The sequence below is a fragment of the Parambassis ranga genome, chromosome 9 (genome assembly GCF_900634625.1).
Source record: "Parambassis ranga chromosome 9, fParRan2.1, whole genome shotgun sequence".
Taxonomy (NCBI): Eukaryota; Metazoa; Chordata; class Actinopteri; family Ambassidae; genus Parambassis; species Parambassis ranga.
Window position 1 is genome coordinate 5,069,899 of NC_041030.1, and position 24,605 is coordinate 5,094,503.

At 41.8% G+C, this 24,605-nt stretch overlaps 1 protein-coding gene across 1 annotated transcript in view; it reads left to right on the forward strand.

Moving 5' to 3' along the window:
• The window catches only part of unc5db (unc-5 netrin receptor Db), a 167,530-nt gene that overhangs the window by 109,816 nt on the left and 33,109 nt on the right, over nucleotides 1-24,605 (forward strand). The window contains exons 5-10 of the mRNA XM_028414284.1: nucleotides 2,998-3,178; nucleotides 3,953-4,120; nucleotides 12,124-12,288; nucleotides 15,215-15,247; nucleotides 17,334-17,519; nucleotides 20,896-21,258. Coding sequence (XP_028270085.1) covers nucleotides 2,998-3,178; nucleotides 3,953-4,120; nucleotides 12,124-12,288; nucleotides 15,215-15,247; nucleotides 17,334-17,519; nucleotides 20,896-21,258 — 1,096 coding nt within the window. The remainder of the gene's footprint in view (nucleotides 1-2,997; nucleotides 3,179-3,952; nucleotides 4,121-12,123; nucleotides 12,289-15,214; nucleotides 15,248-17,333; nucleotides 17,520-20,895; nucleotides 21,259-24,605) is intronic.

Sequence of the window (24,605 nt, forward strand, 5' to 3'; positions counted from 1 at the left end):
GCAAATGCAGCGAAGCAGCTCCCTTACCAGAGTAGAAGCAGTAAAGCATCACTAAGTTTGTAATTCATAATTAGTTTTCCTCTCTGCTGCTGGTAATTGCTTGTGGTGCTTCTTGTGACTGCCTAATGGCTTTAGCATTGCCGGTTTGTGGCTAATCAGCAGGGTGGGACTTACAACGAACAGCTGACCAGCCATTAGAGGTCACAGATCTCAGTATCAATGCAGTTTTTTTTTTACAACGCCCATATGTAATCCCATGTGGTAGTGCCATCCTTTGATTGCTCAAGCATGTTCATTCGCTCTTTTTTTGTATGCAGTGTTAGGATAGCTCACCACACTGCAGCTTTAGAAACCAATGCAAGCAGACACAACATCAGCAATTAAAGAACATCTTCATCAAAAACTGCCATGATGGCACCCCTAGGTTTCTGAAGAGTTGTTTTTCCATGTGGGAAGATATCGCCACCATGTCGTCCTAGTCTGCCTAACTTCAGGTTCAAACCAAAGGCAAGAAGGAGGAGTGTGAGTGAAGCTGGTGGGGGTAGCATCAGGGTATGAGACTGTTTAGATCTGCTTTAAAATCATTTTAACATGGAGGTCTATGAGGATCATCTCTTGTTTGAAGCCTGCCCCCAGAGGCTGTAGGGGAGACTGCAGTTTATGACACTTGAACACAATGGACATATTTCAGGGACATGCTAACACATAGCAAAACAATAATTATAATGCAGGATCCAATCTTTTTTTTTTCCATCAGCACTGATGCTTAGCAGGCTTCAATAAATTAAAATTATAAGGCCATAAAAACAAGCTTGTCCCAACAGGTGTGTCCCTCACAGAAGCGTTTCTGCTGTGACTATTTGCAGTACATTTCTGTATTCAGTTGTGTTGTCAAGTTGCTGAAGATGATTTCTTGACTTACCACTTGTGTTTTCTGAAAAAAAGCGGTGTGGCCACAGAACTCCTGCCCCCATACAAAGTGTGTTCTTGACCTGATGGCTCCTCTAGAGAGGATTATCAAGAGTATCTTGTAATGGAGAGCAAAGTCTATCATCTTCTAGTATGTTAACAGTTTAGCAGTTTGATCCACTTAGCCACAGTTACATGCTCATTTGCAGGTTTCGAGTACAGGTACCACACTCCTGTAATGAGCCTCTTAAGATGCTTGTGTAGGGCGCTTTTGCTTGGAGGTTAAATGCCACGAACGAATGACTTTTGTGGTAATTAAATTCAGCTTTGTACCTCAGTCTTTCTATCTCCAAAGATCCATCTGCCCAAAACTTCATACTTTGTCATGTCTGCCACCACAGGAAGGAAACGAAGGAATGAATTTTGACAGCTCTTCTTCTCTTCTGATTACTGGCAGTTCTTTTAGCCCATCGTCTCTGCTTCCCTGAGATTCCTCTTTAGCACAGCTTAGTTAAGGAAAAGAAAATCTTTTCTAATTGCTACATCTGAATTGCTTTAATCAGCAGTTGTTATAATAATTGATCGACTACTTGTTAACGATGAAGATAGGAAAGAATGAGTCAGTGATTCAGCTGTAGCCGTGTTGTTGGCAAAGTTCTGCGATACTGAAATAAAATGTGAATGGTCTCTTCAACACTTTGAAAAGTCAGTGACAAGCAGTGTTAATTTTGGCAGCAATTTCGGATTTAGTTTTTATTTTAGTCTTGTGACTAAAATGTCATTTGATTTTAGTCACGTTTTAGTCATCAACATTTTTAAAGTTTTAGTCTAGTTTTAGTCGACTAAATATCAAATAATTTTAGTCGACTAAATATCAAATAATTTTAGTCGACTAAATCTGCCGTGGATTTAGTCGACTAAAATTCTATGATATATATTTTTCATGAAATATTTAAGGTTTGATTGTGCAATAAAAACAGGCACAGCTTTAACTTGTGTTATTTGAAACAAACAAATTATTTAATTGCTATTACCTTTTCACAAAAGCAGCAGTGAACAGTGAGCTGCTCTCCCTGAATACACTGTTCAGTCATGACCTTCTTCATGAATACTACAGCAAAACACTTCAGTGACAACTTAGAAACAGGTCGCATGCTGTAAAACCATCAGCAGCGGTGTCTTCATTTATAGATTTTGTCACGTGTATCTTTGAACGGAAGTTAAGATGACTCGTCTGCAAATGTCGCTTCAGGTTTATTGTTTTTACCGCTGATAGTCGCTCCGCACGGTTTGTAAACCGTCTTGATTGTCTTGAAATTAAACGTGTCTGTGTGTCTGTTCTTCTCCTGTGTTGTGTGACCATGCATGAGGACGCCTTCTTCCAGCATCGCGGCGCAACGTCCTTACACAGAGAGAGCACTTCTGATTGGCTCTCTGCCGCCGTCTCCTGATTCGTCCCTCCCTTTCCACAAACAAAATTTGCTCTGATTGGATCTCGTCTCCATCAATAATTTCGTCTCGTTTTTATTCGTTGACGAAAGTGTCAATCCATTTTGTCTTCGTTTTTGGCACCGTGCGTTAGTTTTTATTTAGTTATCGTCTCGTTTTTATCAGCAAAAAAAGGTCGTTAACGAAAACTATGACGAAAATGATTCGTCAACAAAATTAACACTGGTGACAAGGGTAGCAGCAGAGGTTGCTAACAATAAGTTTGAAAAATGGCAACAACTGAAAAATGATGGATGGAGAATTGAAAATATGACACCACTATCTGTTCTTGTGTATCACTTTAAAGCACAGACTGGATGGCTGCCTTCACATTGTTATATCTTTGAGGTTTTTGCGCAAACAGTCTGTAAAAAAACAAAATAAATATAAATGTTGATGGCAAGAAGAGGTCCCGTTTTTGACTTATGACATATGTTGTTGTGAAAAAATATTGTGATTCCATTTCAATTTTTGCACTGTTTCCAAACAGGTACAGGACTGTGTATGGTATTGAAAAATTGTGAATGAAGTGAAAACCGCCCCCAAACTGATTGGGGTTCAGCCAACATATTATCTAAATGTCATCTGCATTTGGCACAGGTGGAATGGCTAAAAAACGAAGAGCTGGTGAGTTCATTGACCGACGACAACATCGACACCCGAGCTGACCACAACCTTATCATCAATGAGGCCCGTCTATCCGACTCGGGCAACTACACCTGCCTGGCCAGCAACATCGTGGCGAAGAGACGCAGTGCCACAGCCGCTGTGATAGTCTTTGGTATGCCGTCTGTGCAGTCACTGTTAAAACACATTACAGAACACCGACACAATGTTTACATGGCACTTCAGATCAATTTGTTTGGCTTCCTGCACCCCTATACACAAGTGATTAAGAGACCTATCACCATGTTTCCACAGAAGAGCAATGTTTCCTCTTTATTCCGATGAATGTATTATTCAACGACTCAATTTACTGCCTCTCATTTAAAATCAATGTGTACTTTATGAAAGGAAATAAGCCACTGTGTCTTAATCTCATTTAAAAGGAGTGTTGCTTATTAAGTATTTATTTGCCAGGGGCCTTCCAGAAATGCGGGTTCACCAGCGCTTTAATAGCGCTGGTGAACATTTAGCTTCCACACACGTTCAGAGATCATAGTGTAAAGTGCTTCAGTCACAGTGCTAAGTGGTCGACTCCAACCTGTCGACCAGTATGAGTCAGTGTGTCAGTGTCGCCTTTAGAAAATGGCATTTCCGTTTAATGGCTGTTTTCTTTGCTTTCACACAGCCTTTATCTTAATCCAAGAGCAAGGAACATTGAACGGGCAATTAGGAAAGATGCAGTCGTGTATCCGCCACAATGAAAGCGCCCTCCTCAATCTGCTCCTGCCGTTATGCATTGTTGCCTTGCATTGCCTCAGAGCCGGCATCATTAATAACTTCGGCTAGTGTTAGAGTGTTTAGAGTTGTGCAGAAAGTGGTGTTGAGCACTCACTTCTTCTTCTTCTACTTCTTCTTCGTCTTCTTCTCCTATAACCTTGATGGACTGCAGTGAATGGAGGCTGGTCCCTGTGGACAGAGTGGTCAGCCTGTAACGTTCCATGTGGGCGGGGTATCCAGAAGCGTTCTCGGACCTGTACCAACCCGGCGCCCCTGAACGGCGGTGCTTTCTGCGAGGGCATGTCTGTACAGAAGATCACCTGCAACGCACTCTGTCCAAGTCAGTATGACGTTATATACACAGTACAACATCAAATGCACCTTTTACATTTAATATTGTCAGTTGAGATTTATTATAATACGTTTTTCTATAATTACAAACACCTACTCAGTCTAAGTTGGTGTACAAGCAAAGTAACAGACATCATTTTTCTTCATGGAAATTCCCACATTTGCACTTCCTTCATACTTTATTATGAGCCACTACCATGCATATATCTAATGTGTCAATTCAGTCTACCACCTGATTGAAGGAACATGTACACAGGCAGGCCAAGCACTGTAAAAAAATGTGTACCCTTTTTTTCTCTGTGTTTTCTGTACAAAACCGATGCAGTTCAGCAGCCATGCTTTTTTATATTTTTATGCTACTTTGTGCTACTTTACAAACCATTTTAAACACTACTGTGCTCATCAGTAGTACTTAAAGGGAGGGTAGGAGATTTTTAAAACTCAGTGAGAGTCAGCCAGATTTTGAAAGTAAACACACGCCCCTTTCTCTCAGAGTTCACCCCGAAGCCACGCCTCCCAACCAGTCTGCGACTTCGGCCATCATGCACGTAGCTCTCTGGTGCGTGCAGAGCAGGAAGAGCGTGACAACCAGCCAATACTCCGCGCAGGTGCACCTCGTATGATTGGCTGATGTTTTTAGCATTTTATAGCTTCCACAGATGATTAATATTCTTTGTTTTAAAGCGAAACTGCCGAACTAAACTGGGTGCTATCGGATTGTAAAGGGAAGTTACACTTATTTAACAAAAAGTGCATCAGAACGAAATCTCCTACCCTACTTTTAATGGTATCAGTATGGTACTCGGTATAGAATACAGTGGGAAATCAGACCAGTTTATATGTGGCAGGTATAGAAGTAACCAGAAATCCTTGCTAGTGATCATAATTACTATACTGTTCCATTGCCACCCCAGAACAGAACAAAGTGGTCTCTTCTCTGGAGATACATTAGTCTTTAAATGTCCACACAGTCTTCACCTTAGATATCTTGGTCTTTTTTTATATTCACATTAGTAGTAAATTGCTCCATAACAGTCACCCACTGTAATATATTACACATTCATCCGTCGCTGGTGTACCTGCAACTAAAATGACTGACAGTGTTAAAATACTGCCTTATTAGCATTACAGACAACCAGTAATAAAAATTGCAAGTGATAGATCTAATCATGACATCCCTGTATTGTGTGCCGTGATGCACTGGCAAAAAAAACATAAGAATATGAAGAAGAGAGGACTTATCATGCAAAATAAAGTGAGTGGAGGAAGCAGCAGTCAGGCAGGAGATATGACTCAGTGTGTGCTGGATGATTCAGGGGAAGAAGGTGAGCTGAGGTACTTGTTGAAGAAATGAGTTTCAGAGCAAACAGGGAAAGATGTTGTTCTGACGGAGCGAGTGAGGTTCACCCTCACTGAGGTGGTTATCTTGTAAGGTGAGTGGTGCATCAATGAGACACAGCTACGGAATGGAGTTGTCTGTTTGCAACTATTTCTTAAAGGCACGGCTGCCACAGAGTCACAGCAACTCCTATTCCTTTGGTTGACCACAATAAACAAACAGAAAGAACAAACCAAGAATGCATGTGTTATGTACTGTACTTTGCTGTTTGTGTGTGAGACATGTGTTTAAAGGAAGTCTGAAATACCAACATGGGGTTTTAGTAATGTTCCGTGATGTCATTTTGCATGAGCTCTGGACATGTTATAAATGGAGGAAAGTTCCCTTCTGTTTAAAAATGTAATCAGCACAGCATTACAGCCTTTTGCTAATGCAAATTAGATTTGAATGAAAGTCATTTTTACCTGGGATTTGCTTCACAAGACAGTTGCCCTTTAGCTCTGTACATAAATGAGATAATATATTAAATATGTATAAAGATTAAATCTTTGGCATTCAAAACCAGCTTGACAAAATCACAGACGTTTGATATCTACGGCCCTCCAGATTCAGTAGATTGGCCCTGTCTGGACAGGAATAAAGATTTTTATCTCCTTTACATTTGTTTGTTTCTACAAGCTTATTTTAAATCATTTGGCTCCTGTCTTGTGGTGACAAGACACACTATGATTTATCAAGATGTGTGTGTACTGGTGCGTATGTGAATCTAACTTTGCCCCTGATACCCTGGTCCCCGTTGCTTCTCCTAGTGACCAGTGCAGTAGATGGTGTCACAGATGTTAGCTGCTAGCTTTGGCCTCAGGCTTCAGGCTGTGTGGCGACCTATTTCAGGAGTCTTCACACACCTGTCATACATAATTCTCGGATATGATGTCTGAACATCAGCCCACACACAGCCCAACATCTGACAACCAATAATCATTGACCCAATGTGTCCGTGGCACACGGAGACTGGTGGAAATTTAACAGGAACTGTTGCCTGCTTTCAAACCATTCTCCGCTGGGCTCGGCCAGACAGCGCCAACTGACTCATAGATTGGTCATCATAGTTCAATATGGTGCACCAGCGGCAAAATGAGTGGTTGTCACATTCGGTTAGACTTGAATAAGTACCATATGCCGCACTTATAAAACAAGCATTTTCTCTTCTCTGTCTAACTACTGTGAACATTTTCTTCCTGTATCTACAATATTATTTCACTTGGGGATTTTTGCTGTGTGAAAAATATAAAAACAGAGTGTGCATGGAAGGTACCAGGTGACAGAACGTAGGCATGAAGATGGAGGAAATTTGCCTCTATGTTAAAGTCTGAAGTGATAAGCAGCATATGGGACATTGTCTACGTACGCATGTGAAGTGAGCATATATTGAATGCACAGGTATATTCAGGGACAGGTACATGACTTGTCAGCTCTGTGCAGACGCGGGGCCCCTGAAGACCTGCCAGTCCCAACACACACTGATGCACACTTCGCATGCGCGCTGTCTTTTCCTTCATACCGTTGACTTTTTTCCCCAGAGAGCTCGGAGGATGGGTCAGTTTAGGAGGCTTCAAAGTGCCAAGGTACAGATGGGAACAGACAATATGGTTTAGTGGGAGCAGAGGACACTGGGGCAGGATGACATTTTGATTTCTAGGGAAACCTTTCAGATGAGAGCTGGAATGCAGCTCATTTAGAAATCTGTATTCTCTTTTTTTCATGTCATAATGACAGTTTCCTTTATTAAAGCAATAAAATGGGAAATACCACAGGGTTTTTATAGGCAGTTTTGCATGTGAATAACCAGCTCTGTTTATGTATATATTTGTACAAACACCCCTATTTTAATGATAATATTAGACCTCTATACCACTTGTCCTTAAACTGACCAATCAAGGAGCTGTCTGGATGTCATAAAGTCCCTATTACAGCTTGACAATGCAGTAATGTTACATATTAAATGTCTGTAAAGAGCTAAAGAGAAGGTGAAATGTGTCAAGTTTTAATACATTCTCCAGCACTTAGAATTCAGTCAGTATGACTGAAACTGAAAAAGCAGCTTTACCAACCTTCTGAGCTCAACGGCATCACTAGATGGTAGTGGCCCCTTAGTCTGTGTGGTTAAGTGGGCTGGAACTGAAATAAAGCTGAATTGAAAGGACAGCTTCTCCGGCGTCTCAGTCCTGGACTGCTCTAAGGACTTCCTTCCAGTCTGGACTTGTTATAACGTGCACTTGGGGGTGCAAGTGTGGAGATAAAACATGGAACTGTTGTCACATTATCGGCAATTCTGCTGCCAACACTGATCAGTAATCACCACCAGCGTAATATCAGAGAGATGAGATACCACAGCAGAGTACATTTCAAATGACAAACCTGTCTGCTCATGTTATGACCACGATAAGTTCCTTATATCCCTAGATGGAGATGTTTATGTGACCCATGAATAGCCCCGAACTTTATAAATCTAAATGTCAAACTGAAATCTGTCGTGCATTATTCATATTCATTTATCGCTGAGCCACAGCTTCATATCGTCTCATATTTTTATGTGAAAGGCAATTTCTGATCAAAAGCAGAAGAAATGTATTTTCTAGTACTGAGCATCGGTTTTCTCATCTTCCTCGTCAGATCAGCGATAAAACAACCCAGTTTGTTTCCCCCTTGGTTAGCTGTTCAAAACGTTACAACACTACAGGGATTTTGGCTAACATCCATAAGATAATGGAGCTCAATGGAAGGTGAAGTTGGGGAAGTGCTACACAAACCCCCCAGAGGTCGTTGGGGGAACTGCAGTTTTGGATCTATTAGTACTAGTCGAATAGTCTTTGCAGCGCTGAGGAAGTCATAGTGGTTTTATGTAATTTCTTCACACTTCCTCATTAGGTATGAATGGAATGCTCATTTATAATTCATGAATGCATTGATTGACATGCCACCATATTAACGTGATCCCACAAATGTTCCTGTATGATCCTAGGGCCACAATTAAAGTGAAAATTCATGATAGCACTCATTAATTCATGCATTCATCATTACATTAGTGCACGGACTCTACCTTTCAAGTGTTGCCCATGTGATGCACATGAAATCAAAACCATATTGTACATGTGCAATACAATATTAGACTCCTTCTCTCTAGTTCTTAAAATGCTTCTCCCCTTTTTCTGTAATAAAGACTGCAAGCTTTAATGTTTTGTTACAAGCTACATAATAACTAATTCAGTTTTTCAAAAGAAATATATATATATTTATCTTGCTTCAAGCTGTGTTGCAGAACTCTATTAATCAATAGCCTACCTGGTGAGTGCGTGCTATTTCCCTCTCATTCTTTATATTTATGCACATAGAGTATCTAGTTAAAAATTTCCTATGAAGGTAGTACAAGAAAAAAATGACACAGCCAGCCACCTTGGATGTCAGTGCAGCAAAAAACAAAAACAAAGCTCTGATGAGGTGGATGATCAATAAGAGTGACTCAGCGTTTACTTTCCAATCTCTGGCTTTCAGAAGTCACTTTCTAGCTTCTATCTGTGAAACAAAAATCTGATCGAACTTTTCAACCACCCACCTATCGCTGCCAATTAAAGCTGTCGACCTTAAATGTTGGCCTTAGGAGCCTGAGGGGAGGGAGGGTTGTTCTTGCAGCGTTAAGTCTGCAGCAAATATAATTAATTGCAGAAAAAGAAGAAGAAGAATCAGAATGTCCTACTTTAAGCAGAGATAAGCAGACCTGTGCCAGTACCATAGCCCAGAAGCCTCACAGGATGGCTGCTATAGTCAGGGAAGAGAAGCGGGCGCTTTCCCTGTTATCAGGAGCCGATCCGTGTCTTTGTGGCAGGAAGAAGATGCAGAGAGGAGCGAAACGTAGGCTGCAGCAAACCTGTCTGGGTTGCTGACTGACAAGTCCGTCCGGTTTTTGACAAGGCAGCCCAGAGCATTGGCTTAATGATGGTCTGAAAGCAGGCAGAGCGCGGAGGACGGGTGAGGTCAGAGGCTGCAGCACGACCGGGCTGATGAGCACTTAACAAGAGGCGGCAAAGAGGGAAGAGAATACTGATAAGAATGAAGCTCATGATTAACGACTTATACATTTATAAGGAAATCACAAGACTTGACATTGAATCTGCTGCCAATTGGAATGAATTAAAAAATGGATATTTACACAGGCCTAATAATTTGATTCAATTGTAATTCACCTGTCCCTGTACACAGTCGCACATGTGGGTTCAGCTGCCAAAGCACCTGATGGTGCCGCTGTGTCGGCGGCAGAACCAGGCATCTCTGATGTTTTTCTGCTTTAATGCCTGAACATCTCAAAGTGGTAGAGCCACCCCCGGAGACAGCCCTTGGATCAACTCAGGACCCACAGTTGTCTCTGCTTGCTCCTCCTCCTCCTCCTCTCTCTCTCCAAGGCGACCTCCATTCCCACAAGGCATGGTCAGCTCTGCCATGATGGCAGACCTTGTTTTGGTGCAGTATGTAGGAGCCTTAATCATTAACATATTAGTTTAGAACAGTGTTTTTGAGAAGATTTACTCTATAATTCCACTTTATGTAACATGATTAAGTGGAACTCTGCAGCCATTTTTTTAAAATAAATATAGAAATATGAGCATGAAATTAAGTTTAACTGGAAATAAAACCTCCTATCATAAAGCAGCATTTGCTTAGCTGCAAAAAAAAGTCACCAAAACAAATTAATGAGAATCTGGTGAGGAGAAACTAGACTTCGCTGAATGCAGCCAGAAAAAATAAAGATGCATAAATAGGAGTTTTTCAGCCGTTACAGTTTGTCGCACTGTATCTGTTGTTTAGCAGCAGACAGATGAGCTCGTTCAGAATCAGAGCAACAAGTCAAAGATGAACTGTCGGGAGAAACAGTATGCAAACACTCACCGGCACTCTGCCATTCTCTCTGCAACATGCATACATCTCGTTTGCATTTCAAGTAGCTGAGAAGGAACCACAAACAAAATGCAGGGTGTGTAGGTAGGGACCCGTGGAACTTCACAAAGGAAAAAAATTGCATTCTCTACCCACCCACAAGACTGTGTTACGGGTATCGTAGCAGCAGCCAGAAAATTTTCAGGCGCCATATGGTCTCCCAATATTTGTTAAGCTAAGCATGATGAGCTCTTCCTTGATCAGATGACAGAGTATGTGAGAAGAATCCCAGCTTTTAGCATGCAGCAGGCATCAAATTCCGTTATAGAAGCAGGCCCGAGGGTTAATGGGGAGAGAATGTCTCCCAAACTGTACCTCTGCACTATCCTTTGTATTAGGTGTCACACTGGATCTCTCTCTATCTCTATCACTGTGTGTGAAAGAGAGAGAGAGAGAGTGGAACATTCAAATGCTAAACAGAAGTTAAGTTATAGTAAATATGTTTGTTTTTATAGACAGTTTGACATTTTTAAATATGGTCTTCGAAGCTTTTGTTCTGATCTTTCTGAAGGCAGTTCGACATCCCAGTGTTTACATTACTACTGTAATGCCCTCCTCTGCTCAGGTGGAAGTAGTGCATGTAAAATGTATACGTATTGTTTGGGCCAAGATATATTTTTACTTTACGTCAGAAATAAACATGTAGGAGGCTCAGCTTTGATCTTCTTTGTGGATTTTCTTTGTGGTTAAAGCTGAAGCTGTGCTTCTGGGCTGCACAGTGTCCCTTCCCCCCCTTGTTTGCTGTGTCACTGTGCATACTGTTCAAAAACAACAAGAAAAACAGGCTCTTTCACAACATTAAGCAAAATTGCTCCATTTTTTTCTGCAATTTTTGTTAACCATGGTGATGATTCCCTAACTTGGCCTATTTCTTTTTTTTCCTATTATGGAACTCTGTGTGTTCAAGCTGGATTTTTCATGGGCCAGTACCAGCAGACATAGAATAAACACCCTCTGCATGCATTTGGACATACAGCAAATCAGAGAAACGGAGCATGTGATGTAGACAGAGAGAAAACCAAAGTAGCATCAACAGAGGAGATCCACAATAGAGTATCTATAGTCTGTAGGAGGCTTGCAGCCTATTGTGATGTATTCTTCATATTGATATTTACATGCTTTTGGGCTGTTGGAGTTCAGCCGTTGCCGGTGTGCAGTGTCTCCTGGGATAAGTTGGTATGTTATCTGGGAGAAAAATGACACATTTGTTGGCCACATTTGAAGGAGTCTTTAAAATGGATCAGCCTCGTTCGGTCTGCACATACATCCTGCAAAAGTTTTAGTTCCTCAGTTGAGACATAGTCATTATCTAACTACACTTTGCAATATGTTCTTTTGAACCTCGCCTTAGTCTCAACACTTGTTTGCTAATGCATCTAATAATGCATGTGCTAATGGACTGTCTGAGGGAGCTATCTGAAATACCTCCAAGACCCTTAAATCCTTTCTCTTTATATACTGTATGTACAACAAAATGTTTGATCGGCACAACCAGCTAATTTAAGCTAACCAAATGCTCTGTGTTATAACACAAACGATGTCTAATTAGTCCTCATTGTAGCTGAGCTTCAACGTTTATTTGGCGTATCCCTTAATGTATATCACTGCCCTCATCATGCTCAGGATGTTAATTTCTTTGTGCTGTTTTCCTCCTCACGCTGAAGTCGACGGAGGCTGGGACGAGTGGAGTGAGTGGACGGTGTGCAGCAGCCAGTGCGAGAGGCAACGGGGCCGGGAGTGCAACTCCCCAGCACCCAGGCACCGAGGCAAGATGTGTGAAGGGAACAGCGAGGACGCTGAGAACTGCACAGATGGGCTGTGCACACAGAGTAAGGCCTTTCTCCCTTGCTGGGTATCACCATCATCATTGTTATGCCCCCCCCCCCCCCATCATTATCATTATCATACACTCGCCGTGACATGGCAAGTCATCACAGGCATGTTTAAACAGGAGGTGTTGTGTGTGTGTGGGGGGGGGGGGGGGGGGGGGGATCACAGTGTGGGCTGACACAGATTCCCAGTGCATGATAATGTCAACGCCCTTTCTCCTGTGTACTGCTCACTGACATATGTCATACTGAGTCTCTCACCGAGTAGCTGTTGAATGGTGCTTGATGTTCGGAATGAAATGTCATTGCACTGTTTGGGTCATGCACATGCAATGACTTAAAATGGAATGTTATTACTCACTGGTACAAATACACTATCGGTTTAGGGCTGAACTATTTCATATCAAGATCTATTTTTAAAATTTGTATATTACAATAATTTCTAAAAAGGCTTAATCAAATTTAGTCCATTAGCTAATTACAATATGACTGTCGTTAAACTCCACATGCTTCTGTCCCGCAGTTATTTAGGCTGGAGTCGCTAGGGTGACACTTTTTGAAATCAATCAAAATCTGAAATTTCCTATTAAAATGTGGTGAAAAAAATGTTTTTACTTACAGATACAGCACAAGCAAACTATCCTGAAATGTGCTGCAACAACAAATGTTTCCAAGGGGACCCCAAAAAGTGACGGACCTTGCTGAGACGCACTTGTTGGTTTATGCTTTTGGGACTTGTTTCTTCACATTATGATTATTTTGTTGGCATTTTAACCAATGGCTTTTTGGGCTGCCCTAAAAACTTGTTGCCATTTGTGCTACTTACTGTTGTGGTACTGTGCCACATTTCAGTGTTTGCTTGTGTCAGAATTTGCTGTACTTCAATCTCTCTTGGCTCCATTTGAGTCTGAACCCTTTTGTCCACACTGAAACTTTCTTTGTATAGTATATCTGGATAATAGCAGTGTTGTCAAGTAGCTGTCAAGCTAGTAGAGTCCTGATTTGTGAGAAGCTATTTAACTTTACCTGCTGTAGAGAAAAGGTTAAATCAGTTCCATCTGAAGGGAAGAGATAGAGAAGGGACTCGACTGAGAGAAACTGATGGTATTCGGGCAAACTCCCAACATGACTTGGCATCGGATTCTCTTACATTGGCAAGTTTGCCTTGGATTAGCAGGTTCTCCACACAGCCGCCACAAAACTTTTCATGAGATTATATGGATTTTTAAGAGAATGCAGTGTATGCACACAGTCCACTGATGTTGCTAAGTCTGGGTGTGTGAGGGGAGGATGAGCAGTGGGATCTGTAATCCAGCAATGGGTTGCCAAGTGTTGTCTATGGATCTGCAACCCTCTCACTCTTTGGGCCCGCCGCCAGCCGACACCGCTCCAAACACCCCTGTTGTGACTAGTTGTGATGGGGAAACGGGTATGGGAGAGATAGTAAGATAAGATAGTAAAATATATAGGCTACATGAGTGCTTCTAGGTTTTTAACAGAGCTCAAATCCATGCAGAGCACCTAAGATGCTGCTCAGCTTTCAGAAGAACAGAACTTTTCAAGCCAACTACGGTGTCCCAGAAGACACATGTGCAGCATATGACCATACCCCGGCCTTACATATCTGTGGTTTATCATGCTTGTTTGTACATTGCTCACCATTGTGATCCACTTTCTCCTGGTAAAGACCCTTTTCCTTCTGTTTTCCCTTCATTTCTTCTCCACCTTAAATAAAAATACGGTCATCATTTTTTATTGTGTCATCCAATCCCTCTTTTCTATACCATTTCATATGTAAGTTAGATGATTAAACAATAGTCTGCCAGTACAACAGTGGACACATGCTGACCGTCAGATATGTGTTCAGGTGTAAATACGTGTGGAGCCAGACGCTATTAAAATAATGGAGGGCTCCATATTTTGCTGAATAAGTGCTTTGTGTTTGTGCATGTTCATCATAGACCACCTCACTTCCTGGTTATTCCAAATATGGAGGCAGAGTCTGCACCTGTCTGTCACTTAACATGGATTATTATTATAATTATGTAAAACTATGAGCCTAAATGAATTCTTAATATAATTAAAACAAATTCAGTCTATAAAAATAATAAACATCATGTTTTTATCAGGCCATACACATATTTGTGTGTGCTGTTTAGCTCATCTGCAACATACAAGTCTTTTATTAGTTAGTTATTAGTCCAAAATTTGGCTGCTCTCTAGCCATTCATCCCTCTGACCACGTCTGTGTGCTCTGAAGATCCCTCTAGTAAAATCCCAGCCCATTGTGGCTCAACCCACACACACTCATAACCATCCTCTGACAGTCAAGAACCAGTGTAGCTAATCACAGAACCCTCAACACTTCATTATCATGTATATTGGTTTACCCAGAATGCTAATGGGTGAACTTAAAATCCTAGCCACAGCTCTGATAATATAAAATAAAAACAAAATCACAATTATTTCCCCAAAAAACAGTTCAGCCCTACAGAGTGTGCCTTTGATTTTGTACTTTAACAGTCTTTTGCCTCTTCATAATATACTTGGAGATAGTTGGGTAGAAACCTGTGACTCCATCCCTCTTAAATAAATCAAACTTGCTTTTTCAACTAGCGCTTGGAGATCGTTAGCCCACTCAAAAGATGCCTTTAAGCACCATGCACCTCACCACCTTTATCTGTGCTGCTGTGAGGACAGTAATGATGCCTTCCCTGGCTATTATCAGATTCTGTATATATATATATATATATATATCGTGTGTGTTAGCGCAGTCAGCAGAAGAGCTCCCCCCCCCCCCCCCCCCCCCCCCCCCTCCTCCACTCACAGGGTGTCGGATCTGACTTGTTAGTCACTTCACAGAGGCTCGGACATTAATCACCACTTTCTCTCCTCTTTGTCTCATTCTATCTCTCTGTCTTTGCAGATCGAAAGCTGCTACATGATGTTAAACCTCAAAGTGAGTCTTCCTCTGTGGATTTCTTTCATCTTCTGCTCCTCCCCCCTCACCCCACCCCCCTCCCACCTGCCACTAATATGTAATACGCCCTAAATTCTGAGGGCAAGAGATGAGAGACGTTAGCAGGAAAGAAAAAAAAAAGGACAGTCCCTTTTAGCAGCTCTCTGGAAATAGAAACATCATGAATTACCAGCATTTAGTTCACCTTGATCAGAGCAACTCCTGTATTAACCCAGCAAACGCTCATTACGCATACATTTCATTATTCAGCGACCACCTTTTATGACAGCCGTGACATCACAGCTGTGTTTCTACTTTGAGCCTGGGAGATGTATTGCTTGTGACAAGTGAACATGTGCTAACGTTGTGGAGGATTAATGGCTTGTAATCACTGCAAACGAGCTAATTTGACCAATTTATGGCTCTGTCCTCACATTCCTGTGGCGGCTCTCAATCACCCGGCCCAGCTAAGTGATTGTCAGGTGTTACTGTATAGCTTGAGTGCTTTCATTAGCTCACCACTTTTAGTGTTAAAGTCGTGTCTGCAGCCTTTTGCAGGCCTGAATGATTGAACTGGGGGATTGTGTTAAGCTGGTGCGTGGCGAGCAATCGCTCTAGCAGGAATACTCTAAATTAATTTGCCTCTGATTGGTTCTTGTGACAACTGGTTTACCACCGGCTACACCATGGTGGCCTTCACTGTGAGATATCCATCACATCTATTGGATATAGACCGGTGGGTCTAAAGGCAGTTAGGCTAATCACCCTCCCATGTTAGCAGCTTGAGTGTGATATGTAACCGTTTAGAGTAACAGCCGGACATGTTCATTTATTCCTATCCGCTCTGCACTGCGTAGCATAGAGAGATAAAACAGGTGTGCCGCTCCATCTTCCCACTTTCCATCCTTCTCGTTTTCATTGTGTAACACACTGTAAACTCCTGCCTGTGTTTGCCCTTGAACGTCTACATAATAACAGTATTGTCTCCACTGCTGTTCTCCATCTACTCTTCACTGTCTGTGGATCTTTATTAATACAACAGAGATAATACGTTTTATGTGCAACACTTCATAATCCCCTTTTTCACTCTTTTTTGCAAAGCTTCTTAAATACATCTGTTACTGCATAAATATCATTAATTTTAGTAAATCTTGGGCCCTTATTCACTTCAATGACTTTATTAAAGATTAAATTAGAGCTATTCTTTGTTTAGTTTATAAATACAGGAGAATTTTACAAAAATTACTTAAAGGTATTGGCACCTTTAAAAGTGATTCACATGATGGTTGCTTATAAAGCAGGTCAAGCGTGCTGAGTTGAGTGGTGTGGTGAAAGTCAATGTGTGTTGTAGTTAATTCATAGCACATTAGACACACCTCATAAAAACTCCCACTGACTTTTTGTCAAAGAAACTAATGATTTGCCCCTTCAGCACTCTATATCACACAGCTACTGTCTTATGTTTTCACCTTTGACAGTAATTGCACAAATTAGTACATTTGTTCTGTCTAAATAACAGATTATTGACTATAATTATAGGCATTTTTCTGTTTTTGCCTTTTTTTTTTAATTAGAGCATTGTTTTTGGTCACACTGTTTCCTAAATACATGATGTAGCATTATTTTTTATGCTACATTATTATTATTTCTGTCAGGATGTGAAGGTAGGAATGTCACCACAGATACCGAATTTAAAATTCCAGAATATTGTGAAATACAGACAAACCGTCTCAATTTTCTCAAAGGCTTTAAGGGCTCCGACAAACGTAGCCTTTATTTTCCTGGGTGAGGAGGATTCAGCTGAAGGTATTCAAGATTCATTGCATAATTCATACATTTTTACAATTTATAATAAAACTTTTTATAACCAAAACAATATCCAACAACAGAAGAAATGGAAATTAAGAGTTAAAAAAAAACAGTGTTCCAGCAAGGGGGAAAAAGATTGTAAAGTGAGACAGAGCACAACTCAAACAGGAAAATCAACATTAAATTTAAAAGTATGAAATATGCTGTATTGTGTCAGTGACCGTCCTATATAAGACAATTTACTGTTCTCGTTTTTTTTTTTTTTTTTATGTCTCAGGTATGGACAGCTCCAACGATGTGGCTCTGTACTCGGGCCTTGGTGCTGGTATCATTGCCGTGGCAATCCTGGTCGTGGCCGTCATGCTCTACAGGAAGAACCACAGCGAGTACGGTGTGGACGTCATCGACTCCTCTGCACTCACTGGGGGCTTCCAGTCTTTTAACTTCAAGACCACCCGACAAGGTGAGAGCACCAATCGACTGCACGCTGATACGACCACAAGGCCGAAAAGCCAAAAGCGTTGTCAAAGACCTCTCTGACAGGGCCACCCCGCTGATGGATGGCATTTGTTTGCATCGAACAGAATGGCGCACAGCCTCCTTATCTTAGGATTTATACCCCCATAATCTTTGAGAGGACCTGTCCTTCTATTTTGACAGACCTGCTCCTGTGTTATTGTGAAGCAGGAGATAATCAATCTCTGATAGACACCCCCCCACACCCCCTCCCTGCAGACCACACATTTGACTGTCAGGCAACCAATCTCCTCTATCAGATTACACTGGCCTAAGCCACTGATGGATAAATGTGAGGGGTATGGAACAGTGAACATCAATTCAATTTTTTTGTTGTGCACAGCAATAACTTCTGTTGCTTATGTGGCTGCGGCTGTCCCGGCCAGCCTTGCTACAGGCATTCATATGACTGTCACTGACACTTCTGGGTTAGCCCAAGCCTTCGCCGTGCGACAGGTGATCCATCCTCGCTGCTACGATGACAGCGCTGTGAGGTAGCCCCCACCAGGAGCATGCACTGTGGCTCCCGGGCTCACATAATACTTGGGAGTCGGTCACTACCACCACCACCACCACCTCACCTTGCCATTTGCAAAAATGTGAGAAGAAGCGGCAGAGGTGGTGCTGGGTCTACATTCAGCAGGTCATCAATCCTATTTATATAGGCCAGGTCTCCCCGCAGCCTACCTGCTGTGCCCTCCACCGGCCACCATCACTCCTTTCCATTTTCTTTTCTATCAACCGGGCCACGGCTCCACGTGAAATGTGGAACACTTCCTGCCCCCTCCACCTTCTAATAGCACCGGTTTGTTTTGGAGGAAGTTATCCAGGCATTTTATATTAGCTTACTTGTGCCATGATTGTATTGATAAAACATTGCCTTCCTTTTCATAAACATAAGGGGAAATAAAGGACTTCCCTGAGGGAGGGAAAAAGTGTGTTTAATTTGCTTTTCCATGCCTAATAATGAGCAGAAAGAAGGAAAAAACTTAAATACCTAAAAGAAGTTCTTAAACGCTTTCGGATGGCTCTCTGCTGCCGGAGAGTCTGTAAGGCAGGGAGCAGAATAAGTCTTTGGACCTGACCCTGTCTCTCCGCATTACCACTCCTTCTGAGTGATTTTTAATCAGAGGCCCAATTCCAAACCTATCCCTCAAGGTATTCAACCTGAGGTACATTTCATTAACTTCTCTCATCTCACCACTGCCATTCCATTTTCGCAGCGCCATTCTTAAAGATGCACACTCAAGCGATAATCAGATCATTCTCCACTCGACCGGAGGGGAGAAAATTTAGCAGTGATCGAATGTCAGCTGCAGAGAGGTAATGTCCACGCTGCTGCAGCTCTGACCTGGAATATCCACTCTGCTTACTGTTAGACTGTTTAGAATATGTCATCTTTACATGCTTTTTTAATGGGACATCCTTTTTTGTACCATTACTGATACCTGGTATCATTTACAATACAAGTACAATCATAGAGCACCACGTGGATGAGGTGTGCAACAACACCTGTCACAGGAGAATCCCTACAAGGATTTTCACTTCACTTTGTGAAGACTGAAAATGAAGGCACATATAAGTCTGCAGCATCCTTTTTCAACATGACACCTTCTCCTTGACCATCACCTGTCAGTAGCGAGGCGTTCCCCTCGCTACTGACTTCACACTATGTTGCTCTTTTTCTTTTTCTGTCCTCTCAGGTCACAAACTTAATCCTTTTTCAGCGTCTGGGAAACAGGATCAGACCACACACACCAAAAATCAACGACAACAATTGTGCGTTCAAAGAAACAAGATCAGACTAAAGCTGAATCAACACGGTCTGACACATGAAAATAATTATAATATAATCTGACATATGATTCCTTTAGTTCTTTAGACTTTAGCAAAGTCCAAAGAACTGTGCTCCTGGTTATTCTGCAGATAATTGATGAGGATTCTGGCGGAAGTGAATGCAGAGCAGCATCATCTAGCACTGGCCAATCAGAGTGCACTCCAAATACACATCACATCAAACACATACAGTATACTAATGTTTCTCCCATTTCTGCTGTTACAACATACAGCGTTACCAGGGCGACGGCCATTCTAAAAGCTAAATTTAAAGTTCCTGTCGATCATTTATGTCATTAATTCATGTTGTTTTAGGACAGCCAAGCAGCCCTGCAGTACTCACTATGATCGACTCCACTATGTGATGCATTTGCATATATATGAACACACTGCTGTTTGTGCCCTGATTTCAGTGCGGGGAAAAAAACTTCTTTTTAGAAAGAAAAAGAACAGGAAAAGTTTAGAAAGAACACTCCAAAACGCTCATCACAAATCACACCCCCGGTAATTAATGCTTTCCCTAAAAATAAAACAACATTAGCCTCCTGCTCTGCACCCCTCGCCAGGCAACAGCTGGGCAGCAAGGACTCAGTGACTTCGCCGCTATCTTGGCACGGCTCATCCAGGGGCACGGTGTGTCTGCCAGATCGATGCGGCGTTCTCCTCGCTCCGTTTGGCAGCATCGTCACATTTAATGGCCACAGATGAAGACCCTCCACTCCTCCTCCTTCTCCTCCTTCCTCTCCCCTCCCTGCCTCCACAGGCTGCTAGGTCCACACTGGGATCCGTAGAACTCCCCTCATTTACAGAGCAGTCACCTAGACCCTTCCTGGCCCTCCCTGTTGTCCTTCAGGAGGACAGCTGGGTGTCCAGAGAAGCTGACTCCAGCAGATGGATTATGGAGATCAAGCTGCGTGTGTGCTTGGTAATTAAATCTAACGGTCTGACCGTGGCTCAGAGCTCTGGACCTTCTGTCCAGGTTGTGCTCCCTTACCTCTCATGCACTGGTCGCCTGCCCGGACATGCTGTTTTAATTGGTGCTGGAGCTTCAATGGTCAGCTGCAGGAGAGTTTAGGAGACTGAACCCAGAGAGGTGGCCCTTAAACCTGATTAGACCTGGATTAATGTTACCATTGGACATCCAGGGATGTGTATTATTTTTGCAGATTACAATCTCAAATCTGCTATCTTTGGTTTTTGTAAAATGACAACTCTGCACTGCGCTGCAACATTTTATTTCTTTTTTACATTTTTTTTAACTTCTGCTTTGATAAAATCAAGAAATAATATTTAAAAAATACTAAAACAATCTTGACCTTGTTTAGCTGTATCTGGGACAGCGTTGAATTTCATTATCCCATGTGAGCGCTATTGAGGAAACACAGAGGCTGGGCTTTGATTCATTAATTAAATGCACTCCCTGCATAATACAAGTCCCCTGCGAGCAAGGCTTTTAGGTGACTGTGCCATCCTCTCCCTCTGTGCAGGCAACCCACTGCTTCTCAACTCCTCCATGCAGCCCGACCTGACGGTGGGACGGACGTACAGCACGCCCCTCTGCTTCCAGGATGGCACGGACAAAGAGCTCTTCGACCCGCTGCCGGACATCAAGGTCAAAGTTCAGAGCTCCTTCATGGTGTCGTTGGGTGTGGCCGAGCAGGCGGAGTTCCACGCCAAAGCTCCGGCCGAGACCTTCCCGAGAGACATGTGCCGGGACTACTGCAGCTCGGTGGACAGACGCAAAAAGGGCCTGCTCACGCTCAACGGGCCGTTCCACGCCGGCAAAGAGCAGCAGAGGACCACTGGTGTATTCGGTCATCCTGGAGGGCGGCTGGTGGTGCCAAACACAGGTGAGTAGTGGAATGCACAGATTGTCTCATTCTGATTTGTGTTGATAATGAAAAGCAGCTCACACACGCAGTGGTTCATACTCTTATAAGTCCTCATTATGGTAGCCATCAAAATCCAGTGCTGTTTAGCAGCAAGTGCAGCCTTTCTAGTTTTTCTCTGCCGTTCTGCTGCTTGCTGGTGTTGGCAACGTTCCTCTTGCGTTTACATCATGAAAGTATACCTCCATCTTTTTTTGCATTTTATAAGGAGAATTTATATAAAATAAGTGCCACACTCCACCTAAAAACAAATCAAATCAGCGGACTGAATACCTGATTGAAACAGTATCAAGAGAATAAGAACTGATTGCATTTGGACTTAAAAACTTCTTAAAAGTGCTGCATTTCTATTTGCCAAAGAAACCCTGTAGTACCTCATAGCTTCTAACACAGAAGGAATATAAGATGAGATATGTCTGTCAGGTCTGTCAAGGCTTTATCTTTTCTCCTGACAGTGAAAGCCACGTTGTCGCGGCTTAACTGTATACAGAGAGCAGCAAGCCTTCAGGTGATTCTACTCTAAACTTTTAGTTTCAGCTTCAGTCTGTGCAGTATCAATCCAGTACATAAAGGATAATCAAGTCAAGAGCCAGTCAATGAATTTAACCCATATGATGTATTGCAGGAAGGAGTTAAATTCACTATAATGAGCAGATCACTTTTGAGACAGCTACTTACTCAAGAAGTAAACTCATTTCAGATCTGAAGAGGTTTTGGATGCTGAATTCTCCAGAGCACGAAACTGCCAAAAAGTCTGTTTTTATAGAGGTCTGTGCACCTGCTGATGATCAATTCATCAAGGACTGATGATCAGCAGCACCTGCTGCAGCTCAACAAAATAAATCTACTAAGAACCAGTAGAAGCTGGGGATTTTTATTACACAAAAAAACATTAAATTAAAAGAGGGCTACTAACTTTTGAACAATTTTTAGCCAAAATTGTCCTTTCCTCATCTTTACCAACTCTAAAAAAATAGCTTGTTGAATTTTTTTGTTTCACTGAGTAGCTGTGTACATTATTATTTCATAACTATGAATACATAAACACACTTCTTATGACCGCTTCTTTTAACATAATCCATTAGTGTCAGAAAGTTAGCTGTTTATCATTCCTTTTGTTTCTTCAGGCTCAGGCAAACGCAGGTCACACTTTCCTTAACAAAAATGGAGTGATTGCCAGAGTCTGCACAGACCACATGCCTGTTGTCACAAGGTCAACTGTGGCATTCCGTGGTCCTCTTCTGTGATCCTTCCTTACATGGCGGTGGTCCTGCGGCCGGTGCAGATAGGCGAAGTGAAAAAAATCAGCCCCCTGCGGTCGTCTTTCAGGCTCAGGGTCTGAGTGGTCGAGAGTAGTACTCACGCCGCCTGTCTGCAGGGACACCTATTCATTAGACTGAATGGCCAGGCATACGCAGCACTTCACTGCAGATTACTAAAGCTTTCTGGTCACCTTAGTAAAATATGGCATCAAAATAGCAATGCTACATCTGCAAGTACATTAGCAGTGAATTCACCAAACAATTAACACAAAGCTGTTCACAGCTTTCACCGTTTAATTAAAATTCAATTTACAAAAATCTGCAGCAGCATGTTGAATAGAAACATTTTTTTTAATTACTCATGAATTCTTCATAACCTTCACCTTTTCAGTAGAACTGCTTCCAACCAGAGAGGCTCTTACTATCTATGCACATGTTCTAGACAATTAATGAAACACACAGACACAGGAGGAAGAGAAACACTGACCACAAAAACTGAATAAGTAGATAGAAGCTGCCAATTAAGCAAAGCAAACCTCTGTGACTTGCTATGAATTTATCCAGTAGAAACACTCTGAGATACTTTCAGCTAATTTTCTTATAAAATAAAATTGAATGACCTTGCTAAACACCTTATTATGTGCAAAATATGAAAGATTTTTTATTTTATTTTTAAATAAATAGAAACTCACTACCCAAGCAACAACAAGGGTCTAAACAGAAAGATAAGCAACATGCTCTGTAGGAGACTCTCTCTCTCTCCAATTAAAATACAATGAAGAAAACAGAAAAGATCGGTGACGAGAATCCTCTGTCTCTAATTTTTGTAATATTATTATTGTGTCACTTACTTCTACAAAGTGCTCATTTTTATGCACTCAAGTTTAATTTTCATAGTGAGTCTTCTTCACCCCATGAGTCTCTGCATACAAAAGACGGACTGTTACCATTCATCGTGTTAACTGGTGCCTTTTGTATTCAAATTTAACCATATGTGCACATGTGACAACTTCAAGCGAGACTACACTTGATCTAGCTCCTGCCCATGACTACAAAGCACTTCAGTCTACTCGTAAAGGTGTGTTGGGTTGTTAGGCATCAAAGAAAACTGAATATGATTTATGATTTTTTTTTTTTTTAGCATCTACACAAGAAATGTAGTTGTGTTTTACTTATTCCTCACATCATTCTTTCCCTTTGTGGTACCAACAGAGCTGGTCTCCGCCGGCAGTGACACTGAATGTTTATTTAATGAAAACAGAAAAAAGTTAGAATGGTCGTGTTATTTTTAAAATATTCACTTTCCATAGAACTGCCAAAACCCTTCTTTATCTTAACATCTCCCTCTCTGCTGCTCTGAACCTTGTTTTATTTGCGGAGCAGGGCCTTTATGTGCTCTTTGCACTTCAATGTGAACGCTTCGCTATTCACACGACAGATGGGTCGTGTGGATGGTATCAGGCAGCAACTCCAGTTGCTTCTTCAGAGATGTTGTATAATGAGAGGTTTGGAAAAAGAAAAGAGAAAGACTCTTTTAAATCTTTTAGAAAACAGTTTTCATTCACAACAATAAAACAGAATAAAATGTGTAGTGAGACGGTGGTGCTCATCTTTGTCCGTCCTTTGGGTTCGGATCACCACGGTATCCGTGAAAATGGTGGAGAGTGAGTTTGGGTCTTTAAAGCATGAACTCCCCATCAATCAAGTATGAATTGGAAGCTCCTTGGAACTTGAAACATCTTTGAGGGAACTCAAACAAGCCCTGTTGTTATTAACAGTCAGACAATACAGACCCTTTGAATCTGCAGCTTGTAGTTCAGCTTGAGTAAAGTGGAACTCAGGAGTCCTAATTCAGAAGCTGCATCCTTTAAAGCAGCGGTCCCCAACCTTTTTTGCACCACGGACCGGTATCATGTAAAACAATACTTTCACGGACCGGCACAGAAAAAAAAACAAAACAAAAAAAACAAAGTGCATAAACAGACTCGTACTCTTATGCTTAATTAGTGGGAGCCTTTGAGCTTTCTCAGCAATGAGGCGGTCCCA